The sequence below is a fragment of the Podarcis cretensis genome (genome assembly GCF_951804945.1).
Source record: "Podarcis cretensis genome assembly, chromosome: 7".
In the NCBI taxonomy this organism is placed as follows: Eukaryota; Metazoa; Chordata; class Lepidosauria; order Squamata; family Lacertidae; genus Podarcis; species Podarcis cretensis.
This window is the reverse complement of record NC_137176.1, coordinates 41,403,368-41,421,620: the sequence shown is the minus strand read 5'-3', so window position 1 is coordinate 41,421,620 and position 18,253 is coordinate 41,403,368. Positions and strand designations below refer to the sequence as shown.

The following is an 18,253-nucleotide window of genomic DNA, read 5'->3' as shown; positions in this document are numbered from 1 at the left end:
AATTATTCTCTACCTAGCTGTTGCCTGATTTAGAGCGGTGTTCAGAAAGACATCTTGGAGCCCAATCCCATTCATATTTACTAGGAAGTATGAGTCAAACTTAATTTAACAATCACAGAAGTATCAATTGCAGTATCTGTTTAAGTAAATTATAGCTGTGGGTTGACCAGACTGGCAGTAGGTTCTTAACCCTTTCCCCCCTGTACTGATACACCATGGAGTTTCTTGTCTCTGCGCTCCTCCCAGCGGTCATTCCTCCTCTGGTCACTGCTATGGATACATGACCTTACTGTCAGGGACTCAATATTTTAAACAATCATCCTAATCCGAGAAATTTACTAAGGATAATATCCAACTAAGTCTAATTCAGGTCTGACATACTGAAATAATGGGCTTTATTGATTTAAATGGATCTGTTCTGAGTATGATTTGTTTACCTGTTTCATCTCTCTCTCCCCCCCCCCCCCCATTTTTGGTAAAAAGAGGAAAGCTAATAGAAAAGAAAAAGGAAAGCTAAAAATATGTCACAGGCCAAAATTGCCTGATTCTTCCCTTTCAACAGAGAGGAAGTATTTCACAATGCACCTCTCCATTACTCTTTTAAAAATCTGGATGTATACCCCATAACTCATAATGGGCAACCTTTGCTTGTTAAATACTGTTCAACCTCTATTCCTTATTTGTAAAACAATAAATAAAAGGGAGCTGCTGTCCACATTACGCAGTATGAGGTGAGAGACTGAAGTGGTAAAATTCCAGCCTGCACCTTTACAGGCTAAGGATAGAGTGTCACACTGTGAATTTCCCCCCATGTTAAAAAAATATCCCTGCAAGTAGCAAACATGCACAGGAGTGGTTTAGTGTATTCCTGTCCCTAATGGGACCATGCTGCTGCATTTCGGGAGCTTTTTATATGGGAAAATGATTTTTTTTAATTAAAAAAATTACACAGACTGAATTGGTACTGTCCATCATTCTCCTTCCTGAGTCTCTTACTTCATTTTTTTCATTTAGACAGGCACCACCTCTCAGATCCAAATAGCCCTGTTGTTATTGGAAGCCTTTAAGGCAATCTGTACATATGAAGCATATTGTATTCAAACTCTTGTCAGATGTGATGCTGTTTTTTAAAAAAAAAAATGGGGGAGGGGGGTAAAGATCGAAAAAATACATGATTGTAGCTTATAAAAAGCACAAGAAAATCATCTTGCTGGGTGTCATTATTTTTATACTGTACATAATTCCTTAAAGTAATAAGTGAGGAAAATCTTCAATGCCTCTGAGAATTATATGGCAATTGCGGTGTAATTTCCCCCCAGTTAACATCACAGACACACAATAGTAATTGCTTTTATAATAACTGTTTAACATAATCGTAACGATCATTTTGTGCCCCCTCAGACATGTACAACTGTTTCTCAAACTCAAAAGGTTTTTCCTGTGCTTCAGTTAGGCACAGGAATGTTATTGATAAGCCAAAACCTTTTTCCTCATCTGATGTATCAGTGGCACATAGGAGCACTGGTATGCACAGGGGAAGTCCCCTTTATGGCCCACAATAAAGTGTCCTAATAGCCATTTTCATTTCCCCATAACATTTCCCCCCACATAAAATCATTTATATACTGCCTTTCAGCCTCCCAAATGCCCCAAGACAATTGACAATGTTAAAATAGCATTTGGAGGGGAAGCCAAGAAAGCATTAAAATAATCCATAGACAAATGAGAATTCAAACCATTCAAAGCTGTGCAGAATGAAGAGGCTTAACTACCTGGACGTGGTCAGTGAAGAGGCCTCCCAAGTTGCATGCAAATAATGAGCATAGAATCATAGAATCATAGAGTTGGAAGAGACCACAAGGGTCATCGAGTCTAACCCCCTGCCAAGCAGGAAACACCATCAGAGCACTCCTGACATATGGTTGTCAAGCCTCTGCTTAAAGACCTCCAAAGAAGGAGACTCCACCACACTCCTTGGCAGCAAATTCCACTGTCAAACAGCTCTTACTGTCAGGAAGTTCTTCCTAATGTTTAGGTGGAATCTTCTTTCTTGTAGTTTGGATCCATTGCTCCGTGTCCGCTTCTCTGGAGCAGCAGAAAACAACCTTTCTCCCTCCTCTATGTGACATCCTTTTATATATTTGAACATGGCTATCATATCACCCCTTAACCTCCTCTTCTCCAGGCTAAACATGCCCAGCTCCCTCAGCCGTTCCTCATAAGGCATCGTTTCCAGGCCTTTGACCATTTTGGTTGCCCCCCTCTGGACACGTTCCAGTTTGTCAGTGTCCTTCTTGAACTGTGGTGCCCAGAACTGGACACAGTACTCCAGGTGAGGTCTGACCAGAGCAGAATACAGTGGCACTATTACTTCCCTTGATCTAGATGCTATACTCCTATTGATGCAGCCCAGAATTGCATTGGCTTTTTTAGCTGCCGCGTCACACTGTTGGCTCATGTCAAGTTTGTGGTCAACCAAGACTCCTAGATCCTTTTCACATGTACTGCTCTCAAGCCAGGTGTCACCCATCTTGTATTTGTGCCTCTCATTTTTTTTGCCCAAGTGCAATACTTTACATTTCTCCCTGTTAAAATTCATCTTGTTTGTTTTGGCCCAGTTCTCTAATCTGTCAAGGTCGTTTTGAAGTGTGATCCTGTCCTCTGGGGTGTTAGCCACCCCTCCCAGTTTGGTGTCATCTGCAAATTTGATCAGGATGCCCTTGAGTCCATCATCCAAGTCATTGATATAGATGTTGAATAAGACCGGGCCCAAGACAGAACCCTGTGGAACCCCACTAGTCACTCTTCTCCAGGATGAAGAGGAACCATTGATGAGCACCCTTTGGGTTCGGTCAGTCAGCTAGTTACAAATCCACTGAGTGGTAGCATAGTCAAGACCGCATTTTACCAGCTTCTTTACAAGAATATCATGGGGCACCTTGTCAAATGCCTTGCTGAAATCAAGGTAGGCTACATCCACTGCATTCCCTTCATCTACCAGGCTTGTAATTCTGTCAAAAAATGAGATCAGGTTAGTCTGACATGACTTCTTTTTCAGAAATCCATGCTGACTATTGGTGATCACAGCATTCCTTTCTAGGTGCTCACAGACTGTTTGCTTAATGATCTGCTCCAGAATCTTCCCTGGTATTGATGTCAGACTGACTGGGCGGTAATTATTTGGGTCCTTTCTTTCCCCCTGTTTGTGTGGAATGTTTGTGTGGAATAAGGTGGTCCTTCGAAGCTGGCATTGCCCCTAATATAAATAAAGAAACAAAAATAAACATGAATCCACTACTTTTTGGTGGAAACAGCACAGTCACCTGGAATGTGTTGGAGGATCACACAGAGAGTGTAGCATTTCTGGTAATTTCACTTTAAGAGTCTTAATTGCCTTCCTCTCGAACCTTTCCAAACTCAAATCTGAACTTTAGAAACCATGTATGTTCAACCTGGCTTTTGGTACCAGAGGTGGGTGTACTAGCCTCCCTGCTGGTGTCACTTCATCAACCAAACTCATAACATTCATTTTGGCTGGAGTGTACTCTTACTTTGTACTCATTTCATAGATTGTATGGGTTGTTCCAGGGCAGAGATGGCAGCCATCTTCTTCCTAGCCAAGCTAATAAGATTGCTATGCTCAGTCTCAAGGGAGATGCAAGCTCTACTGGCTCCGTAATTATCCCCAGTCTGGATTGAAACAAGCTGGAGAATAATAGTCAACTTCACCTATACAAACTTTACTGGGAGTACGGATGAGGAAGAAATTTGATTCAGTTAGTGTTTAAAGGCAAACTACCTAATTTGCACCTTCCGTGGGTCAGCAAACTTTTTCAGCAGGTCCCCTGTCCCTCAGACCTTGTGGGGGGCCGGACTATATTTTTTGGGGGGGAAATGAATGAATTCCTATGCCCCACAAATAACCCAGAGATGCATTTTAAATAAAAGCACACATTCTACTCATGTAAAAACACCAGGTTGGCCCCACAAATAACCCAGAGATGCATTTACATTCTACTCCTGTAAAAACACGCTGATTCCCAGACCATCCATGGGCTCAATTTAGAAGGCAATCAGGCCGGATCCGGCCCCTGGGCCTTAGTTTGCCTACCCATGCACTATGTGTACAAAATGCTTATCCTAAAATGTGCACAAAATGCATCTATTGGGGAAAATTGCATACAAAAATGTGTATGTTAGGAGACACTAAAATGCTGATGAATTTTCGTAAGGACTTTTTTAAAAAAAATGTAAACTGATGTGGAAATATGGATAATTGAACTTAAGAGTAAATAAATGGGGAACTGAAATTGATTGAAATGTGGAGAACTGTACTTAAGAGTGGGAAAATAACAAACTTAGAGCAACTGAAATTATCAGATTCACCCATTCCTACCTGAGAATAAGCCCTATATGATGCAATGGGACTTACTTCTGATTAAACATAGAACTGTAGAATGGTAGAGTACAATGCAGGAATATTCACCCAATGTGGGGCTCAAACTCCATGACCCTGAGATTGAGTCTCATGCTCCATCAACTGAGCTACTCTAAACATGCAAAGGAATTCTCTCTCAATTCCAGAGAGGAAAAGTAAATGACTTAAGGACCCAATCTGGGGAATGAAGAGGGGGTTTATTTTCTGCTGAGGATAATTTGGGGAATAATCTCACCATTGTTGGGGCCCAATATATGGTGGGGGGACAGCACTCAATGCTGATCCATAGCATAGGGCCCAATCCAAGGGTGGGTACCCTGCCAAAGGTAAGTAGACAATAAACATATCTATCCTTTGATTGGGCACCTGCAGTGCTCCCCCATACAAACCAATTGAGTGCCTTCGGATTTATTCACTTGCTATAGAGAAGGAAACCTTGCAAGAAGATAGGCAGGCAATTTTTTGGATTTCCTCTGTGGTTGGTTCAGAAAAATTAACTTAGGTCTTCTGATTTGTGTGGGGGGGGTGTCATAAAATTTTGGGGTTAATCCAAGGCAGGTTTAGGAGTGCTCAGTCATCTATTTTAAAATATGTGGCTCAGTGGGGACGTGCTGTATGCTTGTAGCAATGGTAGATTTTCAGTTTTGAAGCCTGGAGGTTGTGGTTATAAGTAAGACTAACAAACAATCCTGAAAATTAGCCTTTCTGGCCATTCAACTAGACACTGATTATTGCCATGAAGTTGTTGGGATTCCCCTCCCTTTCTCCTTCAGTATCTCTCCTAAAGCAGTTCCCGTTGAAATCCAACTGTTCTTGCACTGGAATTCAGCACTAACTGGTTTTGCAGGCAGCGAGTGCCATGACTCTTGCAGAGTCGCTAAAGTGGGATTTATTCATGCAGAGGTTAAAAATTATTGTTCAGGAGCAGTTGGAGTGATTAGAAATTAATATTCTCTTAAAGCCATTTAAATGCTAAAATGTTTAACCTTTCAAAGGACTTCATATTTTTCTTGGCTTCAAGCAATCGTGGGCTGTGTGAGGCATAACCACATAAAACATTCATTTTATCGTGATTTTTATTGTACCTCTAGGCTGGCAGATCTACTAAGTTTCATATATTTTGCACTTATTAGCAGGTATTTAACTCCCCAGATGAAGTCTGCTGAACATGTCATAGTGTGAAAACACATTTTCACTGGAGCAAAGAAAAGATTAACTGCTCAATACATGGCTGTACTACCATCCTAGTGTGGTCAAAAGTAATTCTTTTAAAAGAGAAAAGAGACGAGCTTCATCAGTGGGCTCTTCATTTGAATCTTATTACTATCCTCAATATTTTATTTCATAAAATTGTAGGGCTAAGTCCTGAAATCTTTCCAGTTTAATGACTTTATAGTTCTTACCTTGCGTTTGTGCTCATTATCAGCCTATGAAATTGGCCACAATAAGATTGCCACTTGCCAAAGGTGACTGATTTTCACAGCTTTGAAAACCAGCCTTCTAGATTCACAGTGTGTTCTGCTACAGACTTTTCCACACCACAGAACAAGTCTTCCAAAGCCCACTTTCAATATTATCCCCACATCTTATTTCTTCAGCACATTTATATGCCACCTTTCATTACAAACAGTATAATGACAATTAGCCATGCAATAAAAGAATAAAATAAAATGTACAGTGGTGGCAGCCAAGAATTGTTTAAAAGCTCATTGCCTGGGAACACCTGAGCAAATAGGTAGGTTTTCAGCAGTAGACAAAACAGCAAATAATTGGTGCCTGATGCTGGTTAGCTAGTTGCAGTCTTAAAGAGGAGGACTGCAGTATGTTAGTTGCAGGTCCCACTTGTTAATGTGCCTACATAGTACCTTTCCCTATACTCAGAGCAGAGATTTAGCCGTCTAAGAAGAGAAACATGGAAGAGGCGCCCTACTCAACTTCACTGTATACCACTGTTAAAGGTAGTATACACTGGAAAATTAGAATACGTCAAAACGTTTTCATTTATGTGTTATTGTGCTAATGTAGCCACTGAGTTAAATTGCATACTTAAAACATCATTTTAGGGGAGAGGTATTTTCTGCAACTTGTAGTTCTGCAGCTATTGTTGTTGCAAACAACCAATAAGCCATCACAATTTATGAGAAAACAGTTAATGTATCTCTACTGTGATGCACACTGGACCGTCCAGCTCTGTTTAAGGACTTACGGAACTTGGACTGTAGGTTCCTTCCAGTAGGTTATATTGCTTATTGAAGGCAAATAGAACAATTTATATCCTTTGTTTTTAAAGTAAAACAACAAATAGATGAGCTACCCTTAAAGCAATGTGCATGTGTTATCTGGAACTGAAATGATGTCTTTGCTTGATTTATGAACAACATTGGTTGCAAATGATGATAAATGTATGGTACAGCTTAGTATGATTATCTATCTATCATCTATATCTATCTATCTATCTATCTATCTATCTATCTATCTATCTATCTATCTGGATTATTATGTGTTATACAAGTCATGCTAAGTGCAGGCCTATTGAAATCCATGAACTTCCATTGGTTTAAATGGGCCTACTCTGCATGTGGCTAACTCTGGAGATCACCCATCATCATTAGAGTATGGTCACATCTTATGTGCATTTAACTTACACAATTTCAACCATACGCAATTGCAGGCTGCGGGTTGAAATCCTACAAGTTAAATGAAAGCAAAGATGAAATCTTAAAAACTTTTTTTTTCCCTGCCAGATTTTCCTGGCACAAAAAGAACTTTTAAGGTCTCTCCTTTGCTTGGGAAGCAATGCCCTCTCCACACTCTGACTCTCAACACTTAAATGTTGAATAGTCTTTAACTGTTTCCACAAATGCTCATCTTGGCACTAAAGCCAACAAGAAATCCTCTTAAGCATCAGAAATAGCAAAATTATTACATCATCATATCATAGGCCTGATCTAATAAATGCCAGCAGCCTTCGCAGTTCTCATCAGAAATAATTCACAGGTACACGGTGCCGTACTCTGCATTAAAGGAAAGTGTTATCTATTAGAGAGATGCTTTTAATGCACAAATGGAGACTTATGTTAGACATTATTTAACAACCCTGAATTTCCCAATCAAGGATCGAATACTTCATCAGGCAGCCTGTCGTCATATACTTCAATAATGGAGTCACTTCCCAAAGTCTGACAGTTAAATTACACATGGTATGTTTATGAATGTGCTTTTATCACCTGAGCAATTAAGAGTTCAGAAGAAGGTCTCTTTTTATTGCATGGCTGTGAGGTTGTAATATTTGGCCCGAGCTGGCTCTGGAAATTTATGTTTTGGCAGCCAGTGTAGTATACAGAATTGCATATGAAGATGTTAAATCAGGATGAGGGTGGCAATAAATTGTTTAATGTCCGAAAGCCCTTGGTCTAAAAGCCATTTTAGAACTTGTTAGCAAATTTAAAAACTGACTGTATGGTATGACCACCATAGTGTGTGAGCGGTTCACTTATGCATAATTTAGAAATAGCTCTGCTGGTAAGTAAAACCTTAATGAATGGATAAAGTTCAGTATATGCCTTCACTAAATGTATCGCCTCTTCCATTGCAGTGCTTGTCCTACTCATTGTTACAATGAGACGACGGAAAAAGGAGCCCCTTGTTTTCGATGAAGAGAGGGATATCAGGGAAAACATAGTCAGATATGATGATGAGGGAGGCGGAGAGGAAGACACCGAGGCCTTTGATATGGCAGCCTTGAGGAACCTCAACATCATTCGAGACACCAAAACGAGGAGGGATGTAACACCAGAGATCCAGTTCTTGAGTAGACCATCCTTTAAAAGCATCCCGGATAACGTCATTTTTCGGGAATTTATTTGGGAAAGACTAAAAGAGGCTGATGTGGATCCTTGTGCTCCACCGTATGATTCCCTGCAGACATACGCATTTGAGGGAAATGGTTCGGTGGCTGAGTCACTCAGCTCTTTAGATTCTATCAGTTCAAACTCAGATCAGAATTACGATTACCTCAGTGACTGGGGGCCTCGTTTTAAACGGCTTGCAGACATGTATGGAACTGGACCAGAAAATTTGTATTCATAGCCTTTGAACCTTTCTATGACGATGCACTAAAGAAAAAGAAAATAAAAACTCAATATCTGGGACTAAGGAAAATCTGTAAATATTTCTCCATTTTTAACCGTTTGGGTTTCTTTTTGCCTTGGTGAAGCATATCTTCATTAGAACTTTGTCCTAGGGACTGCACTGAACACACACAGATTCTGAGCATCCAATGGCATTATTTTGATAACATTAAGATGCTCGGGCATGTGCAAATAGATAGCAACCCTCGTATACCTGCAGAGGCAACCAACCTCTAAGAGTAAGTAACGCACTGTGACCTCAATGAGCCAATGATATCCTGTAGATGCCTTCGCAGTACTGCTGGGTCTAGACTGCAGAGTCTTTGCTTAGTGGAGAGAAGGGGGAAATCATTTACTACGTACAATGTTAATACAATATATTGTCTACTACTGATGCAAAGTTCTTTTATTTACAGTGTTGCATGCAGTTTGCTGGCTCAGAAACAAATCCAACACGATGACTTTTTAAAATGTTGGTCTTAAAAGCTATTTAGTCCAAAAGCCTCTGTAAATATCTGGGTGACTCTAAAAATAGATTGCAATTCCTGTTATGAAAATCTGCAACATGTGCCATTGCCTTATCAAAATTGTTTCCAGGATATGTCAAATCAGAGATCTGGAAAGTGATTACCACAGTTTTGTGATGCCTATGTAGGTATGAGGGGGAATTGCTGTCTATTTACAGGGTTTTTTTAATTATCCTTACCTCTTCTGATTAGTACAGGAGAACTTATCCTTTCTTCATTTTTTATTTGTTTTTAAATAAAACATTGATGTGTAAAGTTATGTTTATTTTGGAGCTCCAGTCTCCATCACATTCAGGTTTATTATACTGCATCATGGTATTAGGTGCTTGAGAACATGCTGTTTTTTCCTCTAGTCTCAGCTACATGAAGGAAATGAAGCATGGAAATAGAGAAATTACAGTGAAGCAATTGAGTCCCTCGTTCATCTCTCTGAGAGGAACACTGCTACAAGGACACACCACTGTCATTGTTCTTCTGAGCCATTACAATGTCTAAGATATTTGAATAAAATGTTTGTACTTTGCATTTTCAAAAGGAGACTACAGAGGCAGTCGGGAGCGTCTCTAATGCAAGTTGTAGCTTTCAAGGTCATCCATTCTATGAGCTCCAACGATTTAAACAAACCTGCACCTTCCATCAAGTTTGCTACCTCTTTTGCTGCTGCGGAATCACAGCAAAAGACTCGGCAGCGAAAGACTCTTTTACATTTCTTTCATATGTTAAGCAGTGTGATACGATTAGCACCAGAATCCATCTTCAGATCCTGATGCACATAAGTATTTTCCCCCCAGGGAGTTAACTTCATAACACATCATCTCTATGCTGGTTCAGGTGTGCCAAACTCGAAGGATGATTGCAGTCGGTTAAAATAATGTTGGATTTTTTGAACTAGAATTTATTAGACTATGACAAGTTTTTATGATTCAGGCAATATTTATATTTTAGCTGTCCTGATTTATTACTAGCAAATAGGACATGGATTCAAGTAGAATAGCGCTTTATTTTAATAGTCTTTTCCTATTTTCGTCTTTCTCACACTTACCCCTTTGTTTTTCTGAAGATTGCTTTTGAGTTCCTGAATAAGGCTCAATCCTGAAAACATTAACCCCTCCATTCTTGGTTTTCAAGACTTGCTCCAAAACTGAATAGTGCTGGAACTTAAGGGTTTGAAGGACTAGGACTAGCCATGTGCTGAAACCTGTCCTCCATTCCTCAAGAGATTTAGCCCCCTGTGAGAAAGGTTCTGTTTTTTTCTGCCTCATTCTCGTTGTGCTTGCAAATTGCTTCAGAATTTTTTTCAGAATATTGGTGGGTGTGAGACAGAGCTTACTTTATTGTGAGGTGGCCAGGTGGTGTGTGTGTGTGTTTTCTTCTTTTAATTTCCAGTAAACATTTCTCCTCAGTACTCTGCCGCCTCCCTGGCTACCTGCACTTCCTGACTTGAAAAAGTCCTGTGAAAGAAGTTTGTGTCGCAATGTCTTCCCTTGAGCCCTTAGAGCCAGGGAAGCTAGCTACTAAATGGCTAATTTTGTTTCTAAGGGTATCTTTCCTTTTACCAAACACTTCACAGCAAAACCACTGTCAGGTGTGCTCCACCATCCTGTGCTTACAGGAAAGCCAAGCTGAGGGGTTTTCAGGGAAGGCTGCAGAATGCAAACCATTGAAGAGGTGATTTATAGAATAAATGAAAGAACACACAAATACCTCTTGGTCACTTTGGAAATAAGGTAAGCACACCACCCCCAAGAATTTCACATATTTTTCTCTCTTCTTTGATAAATTTTGATTCCAATGTCTTTTCGCATTCATTGATGGAGTTGGGGGAGGGGGGCAGAAGAAATTATTGGTGGTACTCACTAAGCCTAATTTGGGGGAAAATAGGGGCAGGGTTCTCAGAATCTGTTACTGTGAGCCTCCCTGAGTCAGGATGCGAATGGTTTTCGATCATTCCCAAACTTTGTAACTTACACAAAACAAATTCTCTGCATGAGCTGCCTCTTGTCCTAGGCAGAAAAAGATCTGTAAAAAGCTACACCAGGAAAAGGGTCATAACTCCTCCTAATATGCTTTGAAGCATTACAGATGAATGGATGTCCTTTAAAATGTAAGCAGCTTCTCACATCTGAAAGCCATTGGCCCCCAACGCAGTCTTCCAGTTACCTAGCTGGAGTGCTTTACAAGTTCACACTCTGCCAACTGAACACATACATAGCTGAGACAGGCTGCTGTTGGAGTGAAGTTTGTGCCTTCCCTAGCAACTACTAGTACTACCATAGGGAGGCCCACCGGACATTCTGAGAACCTATCCTATAGAAGGTAGTGCTCAATCTGAATTTGTTCCTTTTGAAAAGGGACTCTTGTAGGAAGGAAAAACTATCACAATGGATGGAGGAATTTCCTTAAGGCTCTGTAATTCTTGCAGCTCAGCATTGTCAATGAACTACATGAAAGTGGCCTTCAGCTTCATCAAAAGAATAAAATTTGTTCATGCACAACACAATTCTTTACCTTGGGTAACTTTTTTGTAGACAATCATTGTTTCATGATTCAGTAGACTTTGCTTCTAGTGTATGTGTGTATGTATATATATATATATATATATATATATATAAATATATAATGTACTGATTTTGTAATGGAACTCAAAAATATTGTCCTTGACTTTTAGTCACATATGTAAGATTTCCAATAAAAAAGTTTTAAACAATGTCAAGTTCATGAACCTCAATTAGAAGTTGGGCTGCAGGAGTTTTGTACTTGTTGCACAATAAGGTTTCATAGAAAATTCTTGAAGAAGATTCTCCTTGCAGCTTGAAAATACTGTAGTTCAAGGCCAGGATCCAAAGACTTGTGCATTTAGCTCTGAAGGGCGATTGTAGCTTTTGGTTTCCATTTCTCAAACCTCATGTCACCTGCCAAATTACTTTTTAAACTAAAGAATTTGTGATAGGATATTCATAGAATAAAGTAAAGAAATGCTACGGAGCCCTTTGAGAGACATGGGCCACTTTGGCTTCTAAGTAGGGCTTCTAAGTAGACATGCTTCTGATTGCACTGCTAAAGTGTCTCTGCAGATCCTGGCCCCTATATTTGCATTTAAATAATGAAGTGTTGTCATCACTCAAAACAACTGTAGTCCTCATACATGTTTCTCTCTATATATGTATATAGCTGTATAATATCCTTTTTCAAAGATATAAACTGCATTGTTACCTAATCCATGCCATGAACACGATTCCATTCATCTATTGTTCTTCACAATAAGTCTCATCGGTTGCAAATGTTAAGGTCAAAACAATATTATTCCATCCTTTAAGTCCAGTATAGAGACCCAAGTATGTTCAGATCTTGCACATATAGTTCTCCCACTCATTTCAGTTGGGGCCCTCTGCCCAAGTATTCCTTTGCATTTCTGGAACCTCAATGTGGACACGAGAGTTCAGGAACACATAAGTCATTACTTGACCAGGGTGCTTGACTGCAATATCTATATACACAATGTTTAACAATAACAATAACAATAACAATAACAATAACAATAACAATAACAATAACAATAACAATAATAATTTATTTATTTATACCCCGCCCATCTGGCTGAGTTTCCCCAGCTAATCTGGTGCAAATGTTTCTATGATTTAAATTGGTCAGGAGAGTTGTGAATGATCTTTGTTTCAAGGTATTTTTTTATTGTTAGATATTTCTGTTGATTCCACAGAATGAGAGACACAGATTAAGTCAGCTGAGACATTAATATTGGAACAGAATATTTTGATGTGAGCATGAGTAAATTGAGTAAATTGAGTAAAGAATGTGTACATGTTTAGCTAACAATTATTGATTCACATTTGATGCCACATTACCTAGTTTGCTGTATATTTTAATCTGTTGATATACTACACTGTTAACTTTGGCTGTAAATCACTTCAGGCTCCATGTACATAATCCAATTTCTTGCCTAATCCTAAAAACCTGGCCTATCAGCATATAATATAAATAAGTGGTGTACTAGCAGGTGCTCTACCATTGCATTACTTTGGTGTCTCAAGCTGCAGTCCAAATGGAAGTATCTTATATTGCTAATATATTGTTTGGTTCTTAAGACCTGTTTGCTGAGAGGATTTTGATTCCACATGCTTCCTTCCATAAAAAGGTATTGTGTGGGCAGTGACAGGCAGAGTTGCACTTCCACGTATATAATAATCAGTAGTAACCTACGTGTTATTGGTATAAACCACTATTCTTATCATGTTCCAAGCCTAATCAAAAACTTTAGCTGTCTACCATGTGTTCTGCCCCAATTTATAGATGCTCAGCAAAGCCAAACCTTAGAACCTTTTGAGGTTCATTACTTGTAATATGGTGTCTTCATTATCTTTTATAATGTCTGTTTTATCTGGGTGCATAACAAGGGGAGAAAGATGTAGAAGAAGCAAAAGTGAATCAGGTCAAGCTCCAAATTTTCCACACACACTGACATTTATTACATCTTTGCTCTGCCTCAGCACTCCCTGATATAATTATAGTGTATCTTCTCATTGAGACTAAGTACTCGTCAATTGGGACTAAATGTGATATCAAACCAGACACTGAAGACACCATTAGACCATTCAAGTTTGACTGGAATGGTCAGCCTAAGTCTGACTGCCTTTGTATTTCCTAAATGATTGAAGTATTTTTTTAAACCACTCAGCCCCTGAAAAACAGCAACATAATGATGGGTTAGCATGAAAACTACTTGTTAAACGATCACAGAAAATGCAGCCAAGGGGAAGGATGTGAAACAGTCATTAGAGTCATTAAGAGAAAAAGAGACTGGTGAATCAAATTTGAATGCTCCATCACTTCCTTAATTACTTTTCTCATTCCTCCTAACACAGGTGAGCCTCAGCCCCTGAATAAGTACCCTGCATGCTTTATACCTCTGTAAGGCAAACCTGTTTTGATTATGAACTTGAACTGCTTTTGGTATAGTACATTTAAGCCTTTTGCTTAGACTCTGTGTCCTTGGGTTTCCATGGCTGCTTGCAAAAATAGCTATTGTACATGGATGGAGATGGATGTGCAAATGGTTGCAAGTGGCATATGCGCTTGTCAGTTGTTACTGTGGCAGCAGAACTGGTACAAGTATAAAAACAGATGCAGCAGATTCTTATGAAGAAGCTCAGTATTGAGAGTTTGGCTTCCAAAAAAGGCAGCCTGCCCACCACTGCTGATATCCCCCTGCAACATATAGCCACAGAAAAGTGTTGGATATGTTTTATGGTGCACTCTTAATTCACAGAAGGCAATTGTGTTGCTTCACAGGACTGAGCAGTGTCTGTGGGAACTGAGTGTGCACTAATAACACAACCTGCAAACCAATGTAACCTGTTTCATGAAGGTCAAAGATTTCAAAACCGTTACTTTAAAGAGATGTGGGAAGCCAAATACTTCCCATGCACAGAGTATGGGCTGATGATGTTTTAACAAATGTTTATTATATTTTCTGGTTTAATTTGGTGTACAGTGCCACACTATTTTATTACAACCTGAAGTTTGGTTTAGTACCCCGCTAAATAAAGTGAGCAGATGGAGTCATACCCTTGTGCTTCTGTAGCCCCTAAACTCTGAGATGGGCTGTTGACTTAAATTAGAAATATGTGAGCATGCCCTTCTGGCCAATCACAATGTAACTGGAACATATGTTACTTTGAATAATATCACCCTTCTCTTAGCCAATCTGGAAATCTCTCATGTTAGAAGTGTAAATTAATGTTGGTTTCCATCCGAAGGTGTGTGTTGGGTGGGCATTTTAAAAGCCTTATCCTATGGATCACTTTTTGGTGCTATAACCCATTATATTCATTTGAATATCAGTTCTTCTGTATGAACTTGCAATAATTACATGGCAGTTTACATCAGTTACATAGCAATGTCTACTCCAGGCTAGTCAAAACATTTAAAAAGTATAAAGGGGGGAGAGAGGGAAACACTGTAGCTTAATCTTGGACTACCTTTGAAATGTGGGTAAACCAGCCAAATGAACAAGTCCAGCTGAATGAAGTTCACTAAGTTAGTTCAAAAAATATTTTAACTACATCGGAAAGTAGTTCCCCAAATTACCAGGTGAAAATACCCAGTGAACTACAGGTGAATCAAGTTCATTTTAAGCTAGAACTTTGAATAATTCCTGGGGACGCAGGTGGCGCTGTGGGTTAAAGCCTCAGCACCTAGGACTTGCCGATCGAAAGGTCAGCGGTTCGAATCCCTGCGGCGGGGTGCGCTCCCGCTGCTCGGTCCCAGCGCCTGCCAACCTAGCAGTTCGAAAGGACCTCCGGGTGCAAGTAGATAAATAGGGACCGCTTACCAGCGGGAAGGTAAACGGCGTTTCCGTGTGCGGCTCTGGCTCGCCAGAGCAGCGATGTCACGCTGGCCACGTGACCCGGAAGTGTCTCCGGACAGCGCTGGCCCCTGGCCTCTTAAGTGAGATGGGCGCACAACCCCAGAGTCTGTCAAGACTGGCCCGTATGGGCAGGGGTACCTTTACCTTTACCTTTACCTTGAATAATTCCTAATTTATCTTCAAGCTCATTCCCTTCCCTCAAGCAGGGGCCTTGAACTTTTAGCTTTATTTTCTTTTTTAAAAAGTAAATTAATCAGACATCTATAAAGAAAGTTATGAAGAATAACATGGAGGTGATGTCCTAAGGCTTATTAGTCAGCTACAGAGCTGTTGATGTTGCTAAGGTCACTTAGTGATCCATCCGAAGGAAGGAATGTGAAGCCTTTCCTATATCTTCCCTGCTGAAAGGAATTGGTTAAGCTTTTTCTAGTATGAAAATATGGCATCCTGTTTGTCAAACATCTTATTACTTGTGTTGCCCCTCATTGACCTCCTGCTCTCTCCAGGAAAACCAGTTTACCAGTGAATCAGAACAAATGTCAATTTGCAGAAAACTCGACATTCATTACTATTTAGTGGTAAACAATTCTCCGAGCTTTCCCAGAAAAAGTAGCAGAGCAAATGAAAAACCTCTCAGTCCCATGCCTAGAAAGCGCAGGACAAGTGGGAATTTGGATGAACTCTTTGGGGCCCCGTATTTTGGCACTGCAGCTTGAAAATTCTGGAAGCTGAATATATATTTCTCACGATAAACCTTTACAACTAAAAAGTTCATCTGAATAAACCTTAACTGGAACTAGTTCCATTTGGGAAATGATTAATTTGAACTAGAAGTAGTTCCTTTTTAAAACCAACTTTCCAAGCACTGGTGCCATGAAGGAAAAGGAGAGCTCCTAAAGCCCAGAGCTGTAATAACTTCCCCCGGACTCATCAGGCATTACATTGAAAATGGCCAAATAACATGCATTGTTACCTCGTGGCCAGTCTCCCTTTAACACTAGTTTGTCGATTAGTGTAAAAGACTGGTAATATGACAAGGAGCTGCTTCTTGAAGGGGCTTCTGGCTGCTATATGCACAACAGCTCCAGCTGCCTTCACTGAGAGTTGAGCAGGTATTTTCAAGGTCAAAAACTGGGCCTAAGAGAATTGCTTCCTCTGGCTGATTATCTGAGCAGCATTGTAAAGAAGCTTTGAGGCTGGGAGGCAAATGCTGTTTATAGAACAGGTGGCTGCAGTGGGAGTACATGTTATAGCAGCAAAAGGGGAGGAAACAGCAGTGTTGCAGTGAAAAGGTTGTTTCCTTGCAATATAATGATGAAACAGGGGGCTTAGGAAACAAGCAACAGCAGTCTTAACAATCTTAGCAAAGAGATGTTTAGCCTGATATCTCAGGAAGGAGTTTCAGAGACTTATGGTCAAATACTTAGCAGAATAGATCTGTACATCCCAGGACTTTTGCTATTTCACAGGGTTTATTATATCTGTTATTTTGAGATGTATTTCAGACTTCTGTGTTCTGTCTTTTCCCTCAATCTTCTCTTTGTCAAATACGTCTTTCAAGACTCTTAACCAAGTTCTCTGGGAACCTTTCTTTCAGAGTTGGATAGATCCTCTGCAATCACTCCTTTACTGTACCTATATCATGTATTTGCATTCCCAAGAGAGTTATTAGTCATCTATTACAATTATTTAGACGCCTCCTTTCAGGGTACAGATCCTTCCAAAGTGGCTTTCAGATAACAAAGATACATCAATAAAAGTACAATAACAATATAACAATTAGAATCCTACCCGCAGAGCAGTTGATGACCTGGAGGTAGGGCAGAATTCAGTCTAGCTGGAATAGATTCTGATGTCTTGGTTGTTTGTCTGCCTTTCCTTTCTCCCCTGGGAACTTTCCCACAGGGCAGATGGTGTTAGATGGTCCTGAGAGAGAAAGAGGAGCAGAAAGGCCATCTCTGGTCTGGTCATTATCTCCACTGCCTGCTTCACTCTCTTTCCTGAAATCCCTTCCATGGAGAAGTTGGTGGCAGATGGCTCTGTGGAAGGAAGAGTCCAACTGGAATAGGTTCTAAAGTGGTCTGCACCAGCTTTCTGCTCTTGTGTGGAATCCTGAATTGCACTTAGAAAAATTGCAAATCCTATGGGTGAAAGTGGCATCCTGAAATCCTACGGAGCTATTCACCATGCTATCTTCCATTTGGTATCCTCGGATTATTGAAACCAGCACAGGACCTTCTGCACTTACTAAATTGATAAAAACTAAATTGCCATGGCTGACTTCAAATTCTATCTTATCAGGATTCCTGCTGACAGGGAGAAATTAGAAGCTTATTTAATCAAATGCACTTTATTAAAACCCTCTTTGGACTTTCATGTTAATTGTGTGAAATGTATGAAGAGCAGCCTCCATATCTGGGGACACAAGGTTGGTGTTTGCATGCACACCTTTCCTGCTATTCCCAGATTTACATGCTCATGTATTCAGGCCAAATGCCTAAATGTGACTTTTGTCATTCCAGGAACACCTCCTGTTAAAAGCCTATCTCTGGGCATGTGGGTGGGAGTGGAAGAGAGACCTGTCTGTTTAGAAAGTTCAGTCAGATATGATGTGGTTATCTGATAGTTCTACTGAACTGCTTCAGTGATTCTGAGCTTGTCAAGAGGTTACTGTTTCTAGACTCCTCCTTGTGGACTGAATGCATTTGGCTGCACAATAGAGCAATCAAGTGACAAATGCACATTGAGAAGGCTGCATAGCCAGAACATGTTA

The 18,253-nt window shown here is 40.1% G+C and overlaps 1 protein-coding gene across 4 annotated transcripts in view; it reads left to right on the top strand.

Annotated features, from left to right (window-relative positions):
* Positions 1-9,468, top strand: part of CDH7 (cadherin 7) — a 118,539-nt gene extending 109,071 nt beyond the window's left edge. For all 4 annotated transcript variants that reach the window (XM_079982928.1, XM_079982929.1, XM_079982931.1 and 1 more), the window contains exon 12: positions 8,034-9,468. In XM_079982928.1, coding sequence (XP_079839054.1) covers positions 8,034-8,527 — 494 coding nt within the window. In that variant the 3' untranslated portion in view covers positions 8,528-9,468. The remainder of the gene's footprint in view (positions 1-8,033) is intronic.
* Positions 9,469-18,253: the final 8,785 nt, after the last annotated feature.